The 20,580-nt window shown below is 36.7% G+C and overlaps 1 protein-coding gene across 2 annotated transcripts; it reads right to left on the bottom strand.

Moving 5' to 3' along the window:
* Positions 1-3,889: 3,889 nt before the first annotated feature.
* Positions 3,890-17,770, bottom strand: LOC131987120 (carotenoid-cleaving dioxygenase, mitochondrial-like). 2 transcript variants are annotated; one of them, XM_059352280.1, is made up of 12 exons: positions 17,651-17,770; positions 14,411-14,615; positions 12,553-12,764; positions 12,059-12,174; positions 9,905-10,007; positions 9,425-9,553; positions 9,172-9,332; positions 7,413-7,580; positions 6,982-7,119; positions 5,316-5,498; positions 4,971-5,081; positions 3,890-4,374 (listed from the first exon to the last, which is right to left on the bottom strand). In XM_059352280.1, the coding sequence occupies exons 1-12, from the start codon at positions 17,676-17,678 to the stop codon at positions 4,258-4,260; spliced, it is 1,671 nt and encodes a 556-aa protein (XP_059208263.1). In that variant the 5' UTR covers positions 17,679-17,770; the 3' UTR covers positions 3,890-4,257. The 2 variants fall into 2 exon arrangements, with proteins under 2 accessions (XP_059208263.1, XP_059208262.1); XM_059352279.1 differs by having other exon boundaries at positions 14,411-14,618; positions 17,651-17,755.
* Between the last annotated feature and the right edge of the window lie 2,810 nt (positions 17,771-20,580).

Below are 20,580 nucleotides of genomic sequence, written 5' to 3'. Positions count from 1 at the left end.
ACTCCAACTTAAAGATATAAGTAACAACAACTCACCAACTTGTTTTTGAGCAGACAACTGGCTTCCTTTGTTGTGCTAACTTACATTATTGCCCTAAATGTCAATCATTTATATTTCCAAGTTTTACCAACTTAAAACACTGTTTTAGGCCAAAAAATACATGGTGGCTTTTTTGCAGTGTGCTGAGACTAACTGTCAAGTGACAAATATTCACTGAAAATCTGTTTACACAGAGCAGAGAGGAGAGGACAGATGAGGTCATAAGTAGAGGTTGATTTGCAATTTTTCAATATTCATGACACGTGTTGGCGTTATTCTGCGCGAAAGATATGTTTGAGTTGTTCCTACTTCTAGCCATGATTGTGCTGATGCTATAGAGCTGCAGGACTTATAGATTGCAGTCAAATTCAAGGTCACAGTGAGTAAAATGTAAATAGAGGGGAAAAAAAGTACTGTAACATCTTAATAATGAAGAGGATGTGTATTGCCTGGCCTCTATACAATCACTGAATTGTTGCCAGGTCTTAAAGAAGGTTCTTTATTGAAAAACCCTTTGTGGTTTATGAAAGCAGACACATGCAGGTTGTTTGCCTGAAAATATTACATATGTAGGTTACACAATCTCTGAGTAAAAGAGTGAGAAGTGAAACAACTCTCTCCTATACCAATATTAAAAGAATAATTCTGTTTATTCATGACATAACAGGATATGTCTTCAGAGGGTGACAGCAGCAGTACAGTTCTCAATGGTGTCTGACTTCAAACGTCTCCAATTTTACGTAAATGGCAGCAGCTTTCAGAGCTATTCATATCACAAACGAGAAAAGAAGCTAAAAATAAATGATTGTGCCACAGCTGATCACAAACTACAATCCTGCTTGAAAAATCACAATTCCTGACCTGAGACACGACTGACTGCTTCAAAAGACGTTACAAAACTGCTGTTTCAGAGCCGCTCCCTGTGGCACAGCCAAAAAAAATAAACCAACGCTGAGTGATCGATATGAAAATGATTGTTCACACGCTGCTCGTACGTGTCTCAACTGGTTTTTAACCAAACTCAGTTCAGAAATAACACATAGGATTCGCCTCAGATTCATGTTTCTGTGGGAAACAAATGCAGACGTCTTGGTGTATATGAAATTTTTAAACCTATGTTGACTTGCAGGGATTTGTTAGCTTCCAGATTTGCTACAGGGAAGATATCTGTCAGCACTTCTGTTTGCAGAATAAATCAAAAGAAGCAGCTGGTGGATTCCTGTTCAATGAGCTGCACCAACTCAAGAGGATCAATGCAAAATCACGTCAAATCTCTTGATTTACCACTTTAATTTTGTCTTACCGTGCTACATTCCTTCTGTTAGTTATACAAAAAGGAAAGATTCAGAAAGAGAAAACAAGTGTTACATACTCTTCATTTTCTTTATAAATGAACTTTGAGGTACCATCTGCAGTCTGTACTCCAGAAGCATCTCTTAAACTTTAGTTACATTTAGAGGTTTTCTCTTAAGAGTTTGGTTCCTGTTGCTTTAACCGGCTGTCAGGAACACACAGAGAGGGGTTTTTTTTTCTCCTTTTGTTCACTCCGCTATGGAAATGTGCATCTGTTCTCTGGCCACACACGCAGCCTAAGTGAATTGGGAAGCTGCAGTTCGTCTTCTGCTTGGTTTCCAACTATTTTATTGTTTCATGGAGGCGTTCTCCTACTTTTGAAACAGCTTAAATCAATTTTTCTTGTCTTTCTTTCAGTCTCACGTGTCCTATAAATACAGTTGTTCAGTTCACAGATGTGATTTAACCCAGCTAAAGTTTAATGGTGGACTTCTCCAGTCCGTTTCTAAAGTGGCGGTTATTTGTGAGAAGGTCACAGGTTTGACGCCTCTTATACTTGGTGTAGTCACGCTGAGCCCGCCTCCTTCAGCGACGTTGCTCCTGTCGCCTCACCCCTTTGTTAGACTGTTTTATGACCCAGAAAAAGTGGATTTGTTGACATTCACAATCATCCAGCTGAAAGCAAAACCACACTGTAAAAAAAACATTATTTTACAGAAATGTACTGGATTATTTTACAGGGTTTTTCTTGCCAAACATGGTAAAACATATAACACTTTCCGTCATATTAAAGTTAAGAAAAACTAAAAAAAAGAAAACTATTTGACAGTAAGTGTTATGCAACTTTTGCTGCCAGAGTATTTGCTGTCTTTTTAAGATTTCCTTTTTTACAATGTATGTTGAAAAGGTATTTTATTTATAAATAAAAAATATTGTTATGGTTATATTTTTTGTGCTGTCAGTTAACTTTTTGATTTCCTTTGTAAATGTAATTATTTAAAATGTAAATGTAACCATAAGTTATTTTTCAAGAAATTTCTTTTTTTTTAAAAATCAGATAATAAACAATAATTATTTTAGTATTTGGCAACTTTTGCTGCCAGACTTTTTACGCTTTTTTTTTTTTTAATTACAATTTCTTTTTCAGTTTTTTTACATTAACAAAAGTTTTACTGTAAAAAAAAAAAAAAAAACAGAAAGTTGCCTTAATTTCACATTCAGCAATATGGTGTTTTGTTTTTTTAAACGATTTTTATTTTAATTTTTTTTACAGTGCAGGCTGCTGTTCACGGGGTCAACACACAGTCCCTGAGGGGACAAGTTTCATTGTTTCCACTCACAAACACCAGGCCTGATGTCCAAACAAACAAAACAAAGCATCATGCACTCAACACGTTCTTTTCAACTCATTTTTTTTCTTCCCTCAGTTGATTTTAATCTACAGAACCTGGTCAGGTAGTGAGTTCATTTCCTGACTCTGCAGATTTCAGGTGATGCTGAAATAGTGTCTCCTGCTGCCCTCTACTGGATGATCTCTGGATTTCATTATTTCTTTTATTGGTTTGCAAATACCACAAGTTAAAAGTATTCAGCTTTTTTTAATTTGTATTTGCATCAGTCTGCTGGTTAGTCATACAGTCATTAAAATCATTTCACAGCCTCAGGCGACATTCTCCTCGCAGTGAAGAGGTTTATAGAGCTGCAGCCTTATTTAATACTATTATAATTAAAACATGCATTTGTCAAGATGTATGTCATTAAAATTTATGTGGAGAGTGATGAGACCATATTCAAGTATCACTTTTAAATGTGTATTATTACAAATGTGTGTATTTAAAACCTTTACATAAACCCTCTAGATAATAATAATAATAATAATAAACACTTAATGGAGAGAGTTGAACTTACATTGAGAGTGATTTTAGTTAGGTTAAACAGATTTATAGTTTTACAAATATCAAATAAAATATACATTTTATGTCAATGTATTGACATAATACATTGCTCTCTGGACCTTCAGTACATAATATCAATTGTCTGTCTTTCTCTGTAGAATATATTAATGCTATAAAATCTTTAAAAAGCTACATGAAATAGAGTATAGAATAGAGTGTCAGACAGGCGATAATAACAGCTAAAATTCACTCATCATGGTTGGTATTGGCATATATATGTTGGTGAAAATTAGAGAACTTATAATGCTTGGTCGTGATTTAGAAATGGCGTAATTAATTGCTGTTGTTTAATTGTTTAATTAAAGAATAAATAAAGAATAAAATCATTTCTGAATCAAGTGAAGCGTTTTTTTTGTATTGTATACTCTGTAAAAAAATATTTTATATCAGACAACACATCACGTAAAAAAAAAGTAACAGTGAAAAGGCCGTAATGTGTGGGTCGACCACAAAAAACGTATGTTAACCATGTATAATAATGTTAAATATGCTTTAAGAAAGCAGCCTTCTGAGTACCTTTGCATGAAGCATATTTCTGAATATTATATTTTACAGATGATCCAGACAATCCAAAACTTTGTAAACACAGTTGACAATTCAGACAGAAGTAAAAACATTTATTGGCAAATAGAGTACAAAAGTCATCAAAGTTGTGAAAAAAAACAAAAAACATAATTATAAAAAGAATGCATTTGAATAAGATGTTAATTTGGCACTTTAGTGGTTCATGCCTGAGTACCAGATTTAGATTAATATAAAAGGAGCACAATTATAGTATAACAATATTATAGTATCTCTGAATGCCACAATTTTTGGGTCAGAAGATCCAAAATTAGTTTAGAAAAGTAGCACAACAATCAGTAACATGACACTGCATCTGTCTTCATGTAGAATCTCAGTACCATTAGGATTATAGTGGTTATAATGACTAACACTGCATTTGGTATTCTTTGGATTATTTTCTTCAGGTTCATTCGGTGGCGTTGAAGGTACCGTGGAAGCCGTACGCCATGTTAACGGGAACGTAGGCTCTCGCCAGTTCTTCCAATGTCTTTGCATCCAAAACCAGAAGGAATGTCCCTTTATCCTGCAGAGAAAAGGACCAAAACATTGTATACATTCGTTTGTCAGTTTTTGACACAAAACCTTCTGTCCTGAGACACACTGTCAGAAAAAACCCTGTCAAAAGTCACTTTACCAAACATTGAACGTCGATTAACACCAAACATAATATCCATAAGTTATTTTTTAATTAATCTAATTTATTTAAAATTTTGGATTATTTACAGTAAATATTTGTATTTAAAAAAATATATATATAGAATAACGTGTTTTTTTTACTTGAATATGATGAAAAGTGTTCACTGCCAGACTTTTTTACCTTTTTTTTATGATTTCTTTTTTAAATGAGGTATAGAATAAAGTGATTCTAACAGAAATATCAAAAATTTAAACTTCCTTTTGGTCACTTTTTCTAACGGAACCCTTTTTGACCTTTGATCAATTACAAGTACTGTCAAAAAGTCCAAATTTGGACAATAATGACTTTAAAAAAAAAAAAAAATTTACAGTTTCTTTCTGCTATAAACGTGTATTTTTAATGTAAAGCCATCATGACCAGCACTTTTACAACTAATGATAATAATAATAATAATTGGGGTAACACTTCAGAAACAGTTTCACCTGTGAGGGGGTGAGAACCACAGAGAGGATGACGCCATCGTCCTCCTCGACCGCATCTGGCGACGGCACAAACACGGGCTCTGACGGGAAGGAACCCTTCAGGTACCAGATCTGAGGTCACACAGGCACACACAGCTATATCATACTAATAAATGACTACTTATTATAACAGTAATACTCTACCTCTGTTTCACAGTGGGAGATTAAGAGTGCTGCTGTTATTGATCAACATTTTAGCATAAAATTCATAACGTCTCATTTAACAGCATTTTGTTAGCTTTTTTTCTAATAATAGGATGTTTTAATGTTGTGGTACAGACAGTATGTACACACACACACACCAACCTTGAGTGTCTTGTCCTTCAGGTCCATCTTAAGCAGAGAGTCTCCCACCAGGTGTCTGAAGCCACAGCCGTAGAAATAACGGTACGGCTGAGTGTTATATTTCCCGTAGTTGATCTGAGGGAACTCCAGGCCACCGTACTCCTGGAGGTCCTCTCCATGCAGGTCCTCGTGTTGGCAGAACACCTGTTGACAAAAAGAGCATCAACCGACTAGTTTTCTACTGGGGTCTTCCACAAGTTTACTGTTCTCTTTAACTGGGCCATGTTTGGGAGCAGTAGTTCTCAACCTTTTTGAGTCGCGACCCCCAATTTAACATGCATGTTGTCCGCGACCCCCGCTCACTGAACAGAATCATGCACAGTTCAGATCATCCAAAAATGACCAAAAAAGGAAACAAAATGACCAAAAAAGACAAAGTGACCACAAAATGATCAAAAAAGACACAAAATGACCAAAAAAGACACAAAATGACCAGAAAAGGGAACGAAATTACCAAAAAATACACAAATTGACTAGCCTGGGTATACCCAGACTGCCTTGCGCGCTCGAATTTAATTTCGAACCTCCAGGCGGTCTGGAAACCAGGAAGCATTCTTAGCCCTGTTTTAGGGATCCAATCACAGAGCGGGGAGGGACGGCAAGACGATGACGCGTACTACTCGACACTTGGAAGCTTGTAGTTTTCCGGATCCAACATGGCTGCTGCAGACGCGAAACTCTTTTTAGCTGTAGATGGTGTTTTAAATAGTTTAGAGCGAAAGTTCAAAGGCGAAAGGTCTCTCAGCGGCTCCGCTGAATCCCGACTCGTAGCGAGATCACCTGTAGTGCCGAGCCGGCGAGACCGCCGGTCACCGCCGGTGATCTCGCTACGAGCCGGGGGACAGTGGAGCCGTCCAGAGACCCGCAGCAGCTTGTTTATTGCCCATAAAATCAGTGGATGTGTGTGGCAGAATGGGGAATAAAGCGTGAAAATAAATAATCTTGTAGAAAGCGAGAGCTGGAGGAGCAAAGCAGCAAGCAACACTCTCTCACAGACACACACAACAAACATCCATTTCTGTTGCTCTACTACGTCATCTGGTATAACTGATCTGATTGGCTAAGAGCTACCTACAGACGCTTTGATAGACATTCTAAGCGCCCAATAAACGGCTCCGGAGGATCGTAAACCACACCTCCTCTACAGAGAAATGCATTGTAGGTGTTGCAAATGGTTACAAATTGACCACAAAATTACCAAAAAAGACACAAAATGACAAAAAAAGACACAAAATTACCAAAAAAAGACATGCCCAAAAAAGACACATTAACACATGAACACTTTAACACAGTGGAGACAGAGCTGACTTCCAAAATGATTTGGCGACCCCCAGAAATCATCTCGCGACCCCAATTGGGGTCCCGACCCCAAGGTTGAGAATAGCTGTTTGAGAGGATGGACAAGTTGAGATACTTTGGTGTTTACATCAGCATCCGTTTCTAACACCTCAAACACCTCAAACACCTCCAAGGCCTCAAGCCATGTGCTGCAGTCCAGACACCTTGGAATTTGAACATTTCACACCTCTTTGTAGACTTTCTGCGAAATTTGAAGAATTTTACTTTGACACTTTATCTTCATCTTCATATGCAGTCTGCAGTCAGGACACATTCCTGAACAACCCACCTTATCTTTGCTGACTTTGACACATGTCGCTGCACTGGAGGACCGAGTGTTCAGGTTCTGGTCAGCTGGAGTTTCACTGGTCACGTTAAGGGGCAGAACAAAGCGCCTGGGGAACGCCCTGCACATGGTGTTGTACACCTGAGAACGACACCAGACAGGAAGAATGCTGCATGGGTGCATTTTTTGTAATTCGATCTCTAAGATATTGAAAAAATGTGACCTAAATAACAACAGTGCACTTGAACTTGTGCTTAACAGATCTTAAACCATGCACAGCCACAAGGCCACAATTCTTCTCAGTAAGTACTCAGGATTTATTTATTACAAAAGAAAAAGGATAACAGAGCCCGTACTGCCCTGAGCACTTATTTAATACTCGAGAGGTTAGAATGTAAAAGCATCTGGGGCGGATTGTGTAATTATAAGCTGACCTCATCTAATGCGTCTCCCGACTTGCGTAAGTTCTGGATGAGGTAGTTGTTGATGGCTTGGCCGTCGTCCGAGCAGCACATGTCGAGCATCAAGAATCCGTCTTCCTCAAAGGCGTTGATCTGATGGAAGGTGGAGATGGCTTTGGTGTGATACTTCACTGAGCTGACCTGTGGGACAGAAAACACCATGAGATGAACTGGGATCATTTCTTATTCACCCCGCCAGAATTTACATCCAGTTCCCAACTTTATAACCGCCTGAAAGGCACAGGTAGGGGCGTTTTTTGCTCTTTTTACATTTTACTCACTGTGTCACTGCTCACTACTACTACTCACTGCAATATTTAAAATAGATTAGATTAGATTGACTTTATTAATCCCACAGTGGGGAAATTTCTTTGTGACAGCCGACCACTAGCCTGGCTAACACCAGACCAAATCTCATTTGAGATTAGGTCTGGACACCTGCCGTTCATTTCTCCGTAGAGGAGGTGTGGTTTACGATCCTCCGGAGCCGTTTATTGGACGCTTAGAATGTCTATTAAAGCGTCTGTAGGTAGCTCTTAGCCAATCAGATCAGTTATACCAGATGACGTAGTGTTACAGTGTGTGTCTGTGAGAGAGTGTTGTTTGCTGCTTTGCTTCTCCAGTTCTCACTTTCTGCAAGATTATTTATTTTCACGCTTTATTCCCCCTCATGTCATTCAGCCACACACATCCACTGATTTTATGGGCAACAAACAAGCTGCTGCGGGCCTCTCGGCGGTTCCGCTGTCCGCGGTAGCGGGGCTATTAGCCGCTAGCGGCTTTAAAACACCATCTACAGCTAAAGAGAGTTTCGTGTCTGCAGCAGTCATGTTGGATCCGGAAAACTACAAGCTTCTAAATGCCGAGTAGTACGCGTCATCGTCTTGCCGTCCCTCCCCGCTCTGTGATTGGATCCCTAAAACAGGGCTAAGAATCCTTCCTGGTTTCCAGACTGGATGGAGGTTCGAAATTAAATTTGAGCGCGCAAGGCAGTCTGGGTATACCCAGGCTACTGCTCACTACTACTACTCACTGCAATATTTAAAAAAGATTAGATTAGATTGACTTTATTAATCCCACAGCGGGGAAATTTCTTTGTTACAGCCGACCACACAAATTTCGCACAAACTTTAAGATCAAGATAAAAAAAATAACAATCTAAGAAAAAGACATTTAACAATATTCAATATACAATATACTATATACAACTTAGTGCAAATTAAGTGAGGAATGTGCAGAGTATATAAATATATATAAATATATAAATTCAGTGGACTCAGCATAATAATGGCTACAAGTGGGAACAACTTAAAAATGTCTTGAGTGCAGAATAACACAGTTTTAATGACAGAAATCATCATAAATGCAAGTTGAATTTCTCTTCTGATAAATTATTATTTTTTCATTGGAATAAAATAATTTGGAATTTATATTTAAACCACTTTTCAAAGTGCCTTTACGTGACATGAATAGTGGAAAAAGAAATTGGGTCTCCACATGTTATACATATTGAATTATTCACATTACAACCTCTCCTCTCTGCTCTGTGTAAACAGATTTTCAGTGAATATTTGTCACTTTGTCAATTTGTCACTTTGACACCTCTGTCAATGTCAGAGTCAATCATGGCTTCACAGTGTCACTGAGGACACAAACTTTCGTAACCTATGATCCGTTAAAGGAATGTCAGAAAGTTCAAAGTTTATTTTAATGAAATTCAAGTGTTTCTCACCTCGCCTGTGCGCTTGTCAACAAGATGGAAGACAGTTTCCTGCTTGGGATCCCAGTAGACGCCGTCGCTCAAAGCTTTCCCCCTCAGTTTGCATGTGATGATCTTCAGCAGGTCCATCTTAATTGGCTGCTCAATGAACACCACGTAGTTCTCAGACATGGCTGGAAACAGGAGAAGAAGAGTGTCATTGTGCTTTACAGCACGACAGAAACAGACACCACTATGAATGGATCATCCAGGAGTGGTGGCTTACCGAAGCTGTGGTAGTAGGAGGGATGAGACTTGTTTGCGGGCACGATAGAGCAGAGCACTTTGGCTCCTTGTAGAGTTTCACTGACATCTTTCTTCTCAGGAGGCACTCTGATAATGTTGTACAGGGATCCTGCAATCGCCGGGATGTTTTTGTATGTTTTTTGATAAAAGAGGATGAGAAACAAACCATTCAGCTGCTCATTTACGTAAACATAAAGCAGAACATTTCACCCCCAAAGATAGGGTTGCAAAGGGGTGGAATATTTCCTGTAAATTTCCAGAACCAGTAGGGTTTTTACAGAAAATGCATGCATTTTGGAAGCGCCCTCATTTTCTTCAATTCAAGACTTTTCTCTTTTTTTCAGATTCTTGGTGCATCGTGGAGGCATGCGAAAGTGTTCTTTGATAATTCAAGGTAGCACAGTGTGAGTAATTAATGACAAATGGTCATTTTGGGGGGGAAATATTCCTTGTGACTAACCTTTGCTTCCATAGGAGTTTCCCATATTGTAGGTGGTACCGTCAGGGTCATAGTGTGGGTGAGCAGTGGCTCCATTTACAGCAATGAACTTGCTCCAGTCTACCTACAAACATAGCACAGGAAGATGGTGAGATGATGATTATAGCTGATATAAATGGACGACATGATATTATGTAACATATAATTACAGACACTGGTATTAATATTAACCCTCTGAACCCGGTTTAAAAAAAACACCATTTATCACAGAAAGAAACTGTAAAAAAACAGGCATTATCGTCAAGATTTACGATTTCAGTTTCCTTTAGACAAAGACGAAAGCTTAAAATTGTGATATTTCTGTCAAAATCATGTTATTCTCCATGTCTCATTTAAAATGTTGTCAAAAATAAACCTTTTTAAATAACCAGATCCTGTTAAAAACATTAAATTCTACTCATCTGTTATTCTTTTTCTTTTGTAATAAATATATGCTGAGTACTTACTAAGAAGAATTGTTGCCTTCTGCCTGTTTATAGTTTAAGATCTGTTTATCACAAGTTCAAGTGCACTATTAGCCGGGCTATACCCATACTGCCTTGCGCGCTCGATTTCATTTCGAACTGCAAAAGGGTCTGGTGTCCAAGGCTGTTTCTTAGCCTTGTTTTAGGGATCCAATCACAGAGCGGGGAGGGACGGCAAGACGATGACGCATACTGTTCGACAGATGGAAGCTTGTAGTTTTGTAGTTTTCTTACGGATCCAACATGGCTGCAGCAGACGCGAAGCTCTGGATCTAGCTGTAGACAGTGTTGTAGATAGTTTAGAGCCAAAGTTTATTTTAAAAGAAGAGCAATGTTTGGCTTTACACTCCTGTTTCACCATGAAAAGTTTAGCCTTGCTTCCGACAGGATTTGGCCAAAGCCTAATCTACCAACTAGCCCTGCTACCGCTCGCTGCTGTAACCACGGTGATCTGGCTACGAACCGGGGGACAGCGGAGCCCCCAGAGACCCCCAGCAGCTCGTCTATTGACCATAAAATCAGTGGATGTGTGGCTGAATGACATGAGGGGGAATAAGGCCTAAAAATAAATAATCTTGCAGAAAGCGAGAACTGGAGAAGGAAAGTAGCAAGCAACACGCTCTCTCACACACACACACACACACACACACACACACCAACACACCCGGTAGACTCTGAGCTGAAACTATAGAGCAGCCAGAGCCACAACATGCTGCAGAAAAACGCTGCAGAAGCAGAATTGAGCATTTTAGTCTCAAAGTAGAGATGGGCTAGTCTGGCTATGTAAACATCAGTCGTCTTCTTCGATGCCTCCTCGAATTTCCGTCGCTCTACATACGTCATCTGGTATAACTGATACAATTGGCTAAGAGCTACGTACAGACGCTTACGATAGACATTCGTAGCGCCCAATAAACGTATCGTAAACCACGCCTCCTCTACAGAAAAATGAATAGATGGCATCCAGACTATATCTCATTTGTGATATAGTCTGGCGTTAGCCAGGCTAGTGCACTATTGCTATTCAGGTCACATTTTTCAGTGATCAGAGAATCAGAGATGGAATTCCAAAAAATGCACCCACGCAGCATTGTTCCTGTCGTTCTCAGGTGAACAACACCAAGGGGCACTTAATTCTACATGTTATTTTAAAATGTGTCCTAAAAGAAGTTGTTTGCACAAATTAGATTGTGTTAAAAACATTAAATTCTGCTCCTCAGCGACACTGAAGCCATGATTGATTCTGCTGAGACAAACGGTCACATGACAAATATTCATTGAAAATATGTTTACACAGAGCAGAGAGGAGAGGACAAGAGAGGTTGTAAACATGTAAATAGTTCACTATGTATAGCATTTTTACAATATTTGTAACACTTGTGGGCATTTGGAAAAGTATTCCATTCCATTTTAATCCAATTATAATATATATTTTTTATGATTTATGTCATTATAACTGTTATTCTGCAAAAAAGGTATTTTTGAGTTGTGCCTACTTCTAGCCATGCTTGTGCTTATGTATTTTATATATATTTTATATATTGCAGGGAAATGCAAGGCCACATTGAGTAAAATGTAAAAAAGGGCAAAAAATGCCCTGAAATGGCTTGTTGAGGTTCAGATGGTTAACATTTATTAATCATGAAGGTACCTTTTCCAATGTCTCCAAGTTCTCTGGGTTCACTCTGTGTATGAAATTGGTTTCCGTGCTGACATAGTAGTCACCCTTGTATTTCACAAAGCTCACACTTGCATTGTCTGTTGGCTCTGTAACAGACAGAAACACAGGATTACAAATGAACTAAAGTGTTCTTCTATTAACAGAAATCTTCTTGCTGAAAATGAAAAGTGTAGAGGGAATGTGAAGCATTCAGTGTTCCCTCTGGTTCCCCTCCTGTAGCACATGTTATTATGTAACCTTAGCACATGCAGAACACTTTGGAGGGTCCACCCCTGGCCTCACTGCACGCTAGGCAAAACAGTGTTTGTACAAACACTTGGCCTGATTTAGATGATCCCTCCTGCTCTCGTGCAAGCTGGTCTTACTGGATTTAATAAAAGTGAAGACACATTCTTGCACAATGAGTCAACCCACCAACACCAAACACTATTATTGTCACATGCTGCTTTATTCAGTGTACTCACCCATCATCTCAAAGCGGGACAGGAAGCGCTGGAAGAAGTTTTTACAGGGGTCCGGCATGGCGAGGGTACCAAACTCTGACATCACGATGCGGTCCCTTTCACTGTTCTTCTTGTAGGCGTCACTCTGCAGGAAGCGGCTCATGTACGTCACCTGGCCTTTGTCAATCTTGAACTGGTGCAGCATGGCCATCCCGTCAAACCAGTGGTTGAAGCTGTGAAGAACAACACAAGTAAAGGCTTTCACATATACACTACTGGTCAAAAGTTTTAGAACACCCCAATTTTTCCAGTTTTTTATTGAAATTCAAGCAGATCAAGTCAAATGAACAGCTTGAAAGGGTACAGAGGTAGGTGGTGAACTGCCAGAGGTAAATAAAAAAGGTAAGCTTAACCAAAACTGAAAAATAATGTACATTTCAGAATTATACAAGTAGGCCTTTTTCAGGGAACAAGAAATGGGTCAACAACTTAACTCTATGGAGTCTTGGGCTATTTTGTCCATTTTTGAATTCTTTTCATGTCTTTGTAAGTCATTTTGTGTCTTTTGTTGGTCATTTTGTGTCTTTTTTTAGTCATTTTGAGTCTTTTGGTGTCTTTTTTGGTCATTTTGTGTCTTTTTTTAGTCCTTTAGTCCAACATAAAATGTGATTTTGAATCTTTTTTTTAACTTTCAAAACACTCATGCTCAATAAAGAAAAATGTTGCAAATGTGCATTAATTTCAGAGTACACTGAGACATTAAACTGCATAATTTTCAATTAAATTCTGGAAAAGTTGGTGTGTTCTAAAACTTTTGACCGGTAGTGTATATAAAGTCTGGTGGACTCGAAGTGTTAATAATGGCATTACAAACACCCATGACCCACCCATTATGTCTTTGCCATGCCTTTATTAATCTTATTTTGTTTGCTTATTGATATTAAAATATACTTTATTGCTCATCTATTATAAGTTAACTATAAGTTAAATATGTTTTTTGCAACTACCGGATCTAAAGCGAGAACAATGCCTTATTACTTGTTAATTAATGGTTATTAAGGACCTTACTATAAAGTGTTACCAAAAATTCTACCACCCAGCCCAGACAGCCTTGGCTGGCCCTGTTTAGACAAAGCTGGTAACAGCTTGAAACAAACATTGAATTCTTCACTTTACTTAGAGTAAAGATCGATTAATAATATGCAATATAATTAATTTAAAAAATTGGTAACGCTTTATATTAAGGTCATTGTAATAACTATTAATTAACAAGTAATAAGGCCCTCGTAAGTCCTTACAAGATGCTTATTAACATTATTGTGTGTTTATAAGCTTATATAAGTGTTAATAATGGCATTACAAACACCCATGACCCACCCATTATATCTTTGCCATGCCTTTATTAATCTTCTTTTGTTTGCTTATTGATATTAAAATATACTGTATTGCTCATCTATTATAAGTTAACTATAAGTTAACTATGCTTTTTGCAACTACCGGATCTAAAGCGAGAACAATGCCTTATTACTTGTTAATTAATGGTTATTAAGGACCTTATTATAAAGTGTTACCGACTTTTTTTGTGTATGTGTTCAGTGATCGTCCGACCATATTTCAATCAGGGCCTTTTCTTCATCATGAGACCACGTTTATCCACAAGACATTTTTCGAGCCGGCTACTACCTTGTCAAATTCACCCCAGAATGCTCTGTGTTTTGAGTCAGACTGCCTTCTCACCTGCAGCGAGCCGAACTCTGGTGCACTATCTAGTTCATCTCTGAGTTCATTTCAAGTGGACCAACCAGCCCAGGTGTGAAAGCCCCCTTAATCTCATGCAGTTGTGACCTTTTTTGTATTTGTTACAGAGTTTCTGACTCACTGTGTGTTTCCAAACTCAAACTTCCCCGGGCCGTTACGGAGGAGGTTGCCATTGATCCAGGAGGGGATGTCGCCTCTCACTTCAGTGGAGATGGGCTCAGGGGTCTCTTCTACAGAGCGGACCAGAGGTTCGATGGGCTCCAGCCCCTTTAACTCTGAGCTGAGGCATTTCTTGGCCGTGCCGTTGTCAGCAGGCTTGGCAATATCTGCTTGCAAAACACATAAAAACAGTGTCATTGGGTTTCTCTGAACACTACACAGAGGTGACCCACCTACTGTCCTGTATCTGCCCACATTAATGACTGTTTTTGACTATTTATTACCATCCATTCATCTACCTGCACTGCTGCTTTACTGTACATTCTCTACTGTATATTTTTCTATAACTGTATATATCCTATAGCATATTCAATTCATACCTGCACTATATTTATACTCTGTGTTCATATGTAAATACCCTGCACTTTACTACTCTGCACTTCTGGTTAGATGCTAAACTACATTTCGTTGTCCTAGTACTTGTACTCTGTTCAATGACAATAAAGCTGAATCTAATCTAAAAAAAATCTAATCTAAAAAAATAAGTCAGAGAACTGCAGCTGATTCAGAACGCTGCTGCTAAAGAAAGTGGATCATATCACTCCAGTTCTAAGGTCTTTACAGGTCTTTACAGGTCTGCTTTCTGTCCCCAGAGTCAGAACCAAACATAGAGTAGCAGCCTTCAGTTTCTGTTCTCTGTATATCTGGAACAAACTGTAGGTCTTCTGTAACTCCTAGTTCTTTTAAATCAAGATTTAACAATTTGAATGCATTTTTTTTAAACTACAGTACAGGCCAAAAGTTTGGACACGCCTTCTCATTCAATGCGTTTCCTTTATTTTCATGACTATTTACATTGTAGATTCATCAAAACTATTAATGAACACATGTGGAATTATGTTCTTAACAAAAAAGTGTGAAATAACTGAAAACATGTCTTATATTCTAGTAAGCAAAGGGTGGTTACTTTGAGGAATCTAAAATACAAGACATGTTTTCAGTTATTTCACACTTTTTTTGTTAAGTACACAATTCCATATGTGTTCATTCATATTTTTGATGCCTTCAGTGAGAATCTACAATGTAAATAGTCATGAAAATAAAGAAAACACATTGAATGAGAAGGTGTGTGTCCAAACATTTGGCCTGTACTGTATATAACTGTGCAGTATAACTTTTAGTCTTAATTTTCTATATATACTTTAACTTCTGTTTTACCATTTTTTTTATCTCTTTGTTTGTTTAATGTCCTTTTTAAAATGTGTTTTTCTGCCCTTTGTCAGGGTGCTTTTGATGTCTTGTGTAAACTTGCCTTGTTGCTGAAATGAGTTTTAAATTCGCTCAAAATAGGACTAGAAGTAAACAACTTGTCTCTTCTTTCCCCTGAATACTGAATGATCTTCATCTTATACATTTTTGTGCCTGCCTTCCAAAATGTTGTCATGACTGACATGCTTTTCCTCGCTGACTGTAAACATAGAAAAATTCCTCCTATTTCACTGGTGCATGAGTAAACATGTAGCTTGTTGTTTTTGAAAAACAGTTTGACAAAGTGAAGCAACATCTCTGTCACTGTGACTTTGTGTTGCTTGACTTCACTGCAGTTTGTCTGAACATGACCACTCCCTGTAGCAGAGCTCAGTCTCAACAAAGACTTAATGATGACTTTTTTATGAGTCAGCTCCAGTGTTACCATGGACTGTATAATAAATAATAATAATAAAATAATTAAAAAAATGAAAAAAACTGTAATAGAATGACTGAAGCTGTTCACCCAGAACTCGAGTCACCAATTCAATAAGAAACAGAAAACTTGAATTGAGCAAGTTTTCTATGAATTATTACATTCAATACTTTCAAAATAAAAGTCTGTAATGCTGTGTCCTTCAAAGTACTGATTAAAAGGCTGCTGGTATGGTCATTAAAAACAAGGTGTGCTCATAAAGTGTGGCCTGCAATTATGCAACTTTAAGATGACATGACCCCCCCTCCATTCAAATATTTTTTGTCGGTTTGTTTTTACTGTGCATACTGGAAGTGCAAACACTAAAACCTCCAATGCACACACACTGAGAATTTACCTTTTGAGCAACATTTGCAGTTTCGCAGATTAAGGGAGAAAATATCTTTATGTCTTAAAATATGTGAGGATGAAAGTTTTTTGTTTGGTGGCTGACAATATTTGGCAATTAACTCCCTCATGAAGCATTGATGATGCGTTTATTAAAAATGCAGCTTCAGATATTATAATGGTTACGTTTAAAGCTGTTGTGTCTCTGCACTGCTGATCACAGTATGTATTCTGGGAGAAATAATAGCATTTTCAATCAACAGTGATGTATAATTAACACACTTAGTATTAAATAACCATCATAACAGCTGTAAATTATTTCACAGATAATTTCTTTTAAAATATGAATATACAGTAAGTGTATTTGAAGTGTACTTATTATATATCTCATATAATTAGTGTTTTTTTTACTTTAAATTTAAAGTTTTTTAACTTTTTTTATTTTTTATTTTATTTTTATTTTTTTTACAAATAATTCACTTTAATTCAATATTGAAGACCATTAAGCAATTGAATATTGTAAAAAAAAAAAAGAAAGAAAAAAAAAGAAACCCCATTATATTAATATACAGATTTAAACTGTTTATGGTTAATACAATAAATAAAAAATATTATATTATTATTACTAGTAATAGAAGTAATTTACTTTTTTATGGCAAAAAAAAAAACAAAAACAAGAAAACCCCTGAAAAATAGTAGAACAGTGCGCAGTCTTTATCTATAGAGCGCAACAGCGTGCAGCAGCAGCAGCAGCGCTGAGTGCGTTATACGGTTACAGCCTCTTTACAGTGTTACACTTACTTATTAAAGCTGTAATTACTGAAGTTGTGTCCCTATTTAAAAGACCTGCAGCCTGCCATCATGACATCTGACACGGCGGTTTAGTGAGGAACAATCTGTCCTGCCAACACAAACTGTGCTTTCACAACATCATCGCGCTGTTTATCCCGCATCAGCACAGTCAAGGCCACATCAGACAAGGGGAAGCAGTTCTTTATAAATATATTACATCCAAAATGAGGCTGAGCGGTGTGACGATGCAATGGCGTTAATCATCCATAACTGCGCTACCATTCGCGAGGTGAATAAACTGTTTTTTTCTCTGCACAGTGAAAAATGAAGCAGGCTTACCTGGAGTCTCGGTCTCCACAGGAGGCATTTCCGTGTGTTAAGGTGAATGGACTCAGCAGCTGCTCTCCAGATCTGCCACCATGTACAGTGAGTGTACACGACGAGCACAGCGTGCAGCAGCAGCGGCGCTGTTACATAAGCAGGGGTGTGTTGGTGATGTGTCGTTCAAGGACGATTCGTACGAACGAATCACTGAGGAGAACGAAACGTACTGAATCGTTTCCTGAAATGTTCAGATAGATAGATAGATAGATAGATAGATAGATAGATAGATAGATAGATAGATAGATAGATAGATAGATAGATAGATAGATAGATAGATAGATAGATTTTTTAGATAGATAGATAGATAGATAGATAGATAGATGGATAGATAGATAGATAGATAGATAGATAGATAGATAGATAGATAGATAGATAGATAGATTTTTTTAGATAGATAGATAGATAGATAGATAGATAGATAGATAGATAGATAGATAGATAGATAGATAGATTTTTTTTAGATAGATAGATAGATAGATAGATAGATAGATAGATAGATAGATAGATAGATGGATAGATAGATGGATAGATAGATAGATTTTTTTTAGATAGATAGATAGATAGATAGATAGATAGATAGATAGATTTTTTTAGATAGATAGATAGATAGATAGATAGATAGATAGATAGATAGATAGATAGATAGATTTTTTTAGATAGATAGATAGATAGATAGATAGATAGATAGATAGATTTTTTTTAGATAGATAGATAGATAGATAGATAGATAGATAGATAGATAGATAGATAGATAGATAGATAGATTACTTTATTCATCCCCGAAGGGAAATTCGGTTGTCACAGCAGTCCGGTATTCAAGTACAATAAAATACAATAGAATAAAATACTGAGGTAGCATAAATAAAAACAACAATAGAAAAAAACATAGAATAGAACAAGAACACTTAAGAAGTTAAAAAAGAAGATCAGTTGGTAGGATGGTTGACAAGATGAAGGTAATTAAACTGGTGACATGATGGCAACAATGCTATGGTGACTAGACGGTATATAATAATAATAATAATAATAAAAATAGTACAGTATATAAAATATATAATATAATATGTAATAATAAATAATAAACAATATAAAAATAAAATGAAAAATATAAATAAAGTAATTATAAGTAAAATAATATGATAAAATAATATGATATATAATATATAATAATAATAATAATAATAATAATAATAATAATAATAATAATAAATAAGGCCGGTAAGGCCGGTATAATAATAATAGTAGTATATTGCAGTATATAGTAATAATAGTAATGGCAGCAACAGTATATATAATAATAATAATAATTATAATATTAATAACATAGCAAAGTGATAGTTATAATATTAATAACATAGCAAAGTGATAGTTATAATATTAATAACATATCAAAGTGATAGTTATAATATTAATAACATAGCAAAGTTTCATTCTTTCCTTTCTTTGTCTCTCTCGTCTCTCTCTCTCTCCAGATCATAAGTGCCAAGCCAAGCGGCTGAGCACAGAGGGTCCTTCTCACTTCTCTTAACCCTTAATAGGGCACTCATTGAATGCAAATTCCAAATTTCAACCCGAGAAAAAAGTTGCTTTTTTTCCCACTTTTTTTCTAGTAAATCTGCAACTTTTTTTGCACAGATTTGCTACTTTAAATCTCTTAAATCTGCAATTTTTTTTCTTGTAGATTTGCCACTTTAATCTAGTAAATTTGCAACTTTTTTCTCAAAATATTACTATTATTTTTATTCATACTTAATAGGCCCTAATATGCCTTCATAGTCAAGTTCTCCTCTTACAAGTTATTGAAGTTTGTAGGACTGTTTCTTGCACATTTTTTTCTAAATTTTTCATTTTTACATTGGAGGTCAAGGTCAAAACTGTTAATATTATTATATTATTATGATACTAATTGGTCAATGTCATGGTGTCTGATGGCTGATCTTTGCTGATTAGCTGGAAGAAATCCATTTTGATATCCACTGAAGTTACCAAATATAGTTATTCGCCCGATAAAGGGTTAATTGCATCCCTGTTTCCCTCACTTGTGTTTTAAGACACATGAGAAGTCCTTTCCTCCAACAAGTCTGTTTCTAATGAGGGCGGCAGCAGAACACAGCTGGATCAGCTGTCAGTCATCTGTAACAGCTGTTTGTCTGCACAGATACAGACATGCACTAATAATAATGTGTATGTAATGTAAAGTGTTTTCTCTCTGAAGCCATTTACCTATTTAACAAACACCTGCACATGAATAACAATTTATATTACAGTATATTATTTATGTATTTATTTATTATTATTTGCATCTGTACATAGACTTTCCTGGTGATAAATTAATTATGTAATATCCCAGAACATGATGAACACCGGCCAATGTTTTATTAGCTTAGATGATTAAGGTTAAATGTAAATGATGTCACTCATATCAAACCTGCACTCAGGAATGATCAGCCTCACGTGGGACTGAATGGAAATGACAAATGATGTTAAAGTGTTTTTTGCTGACAGATTCTCATACTCTCTACTGTTTTGTTTTTTTTACTTGAATAATATCCATAATGTTGGGAATTAAGGATGCCTCTTTTATGAATAAATGATGACCTTGCACAGGGCGTCAAATATGTAAATAAAAGGGCGTTATTATAAAGTCTATCCCTCCCATAAGGATATCAGATATGTAGGGATGAACCTGAGCAACACTTGTGTGGATCTCACGGTTCAAAAGTGTGGTTAGATGGCTATAAGAATTATTAATAAGTATCATAAATAATTATTAATTATAAGAAATTATATGACTTGATTTGCTCTAAGTCATAGCTCGTTTGGGGCACCATCTGTAAAACAGAAAAATATAGCCAATTCACCTAAATCAGTTAATAAACTATCAA

Source organism: Centropristis striata, chromosome 15 (genome assembly GCF_030273125.1).
Source record: "Centropristis striata isolate RG_2023a ecotype Rhode Island chromosome 15, C.striata_1.0, whole genome shotgun sequence".
Lineage (NCBI taxonomy): Eukaryota > Metazoa > Chordata > Actinopteri > Perciformes > Serranidae > Centropristis > Centropristis striata.
Note: the sequence above shows the minus strand (reverse complement) of the source record. Positions and strands in the feature narration are given on the sequence as shown.

What these genes read in the sequence shown, in the direction of transcription:
- LOC131987120 (XM_059352279.1), bottom strand. Translation starts at nt 17,678, where the DNA reads ATGCCTCCTGTGGAGACCGAGACTCCAG. An exon ending in TTGACAAGCGCACAGGCGAG is followed by an intron (nt 7,581 to 9,171) that starts GTGAGAAACACT and finishes TCTGTCCCACAG; the next exon opens with GTCAGCTCAGTGAAGTATCA. An exon ending in TGGTTCTCACCCCCTCACAG is followed by an intron (nt 4,375 to 4,970) that starts GTGAAACTGTTT and finishes TTTTCTCTGCAG; the next exon opens with GATAAAGGGACATTCCTTCT.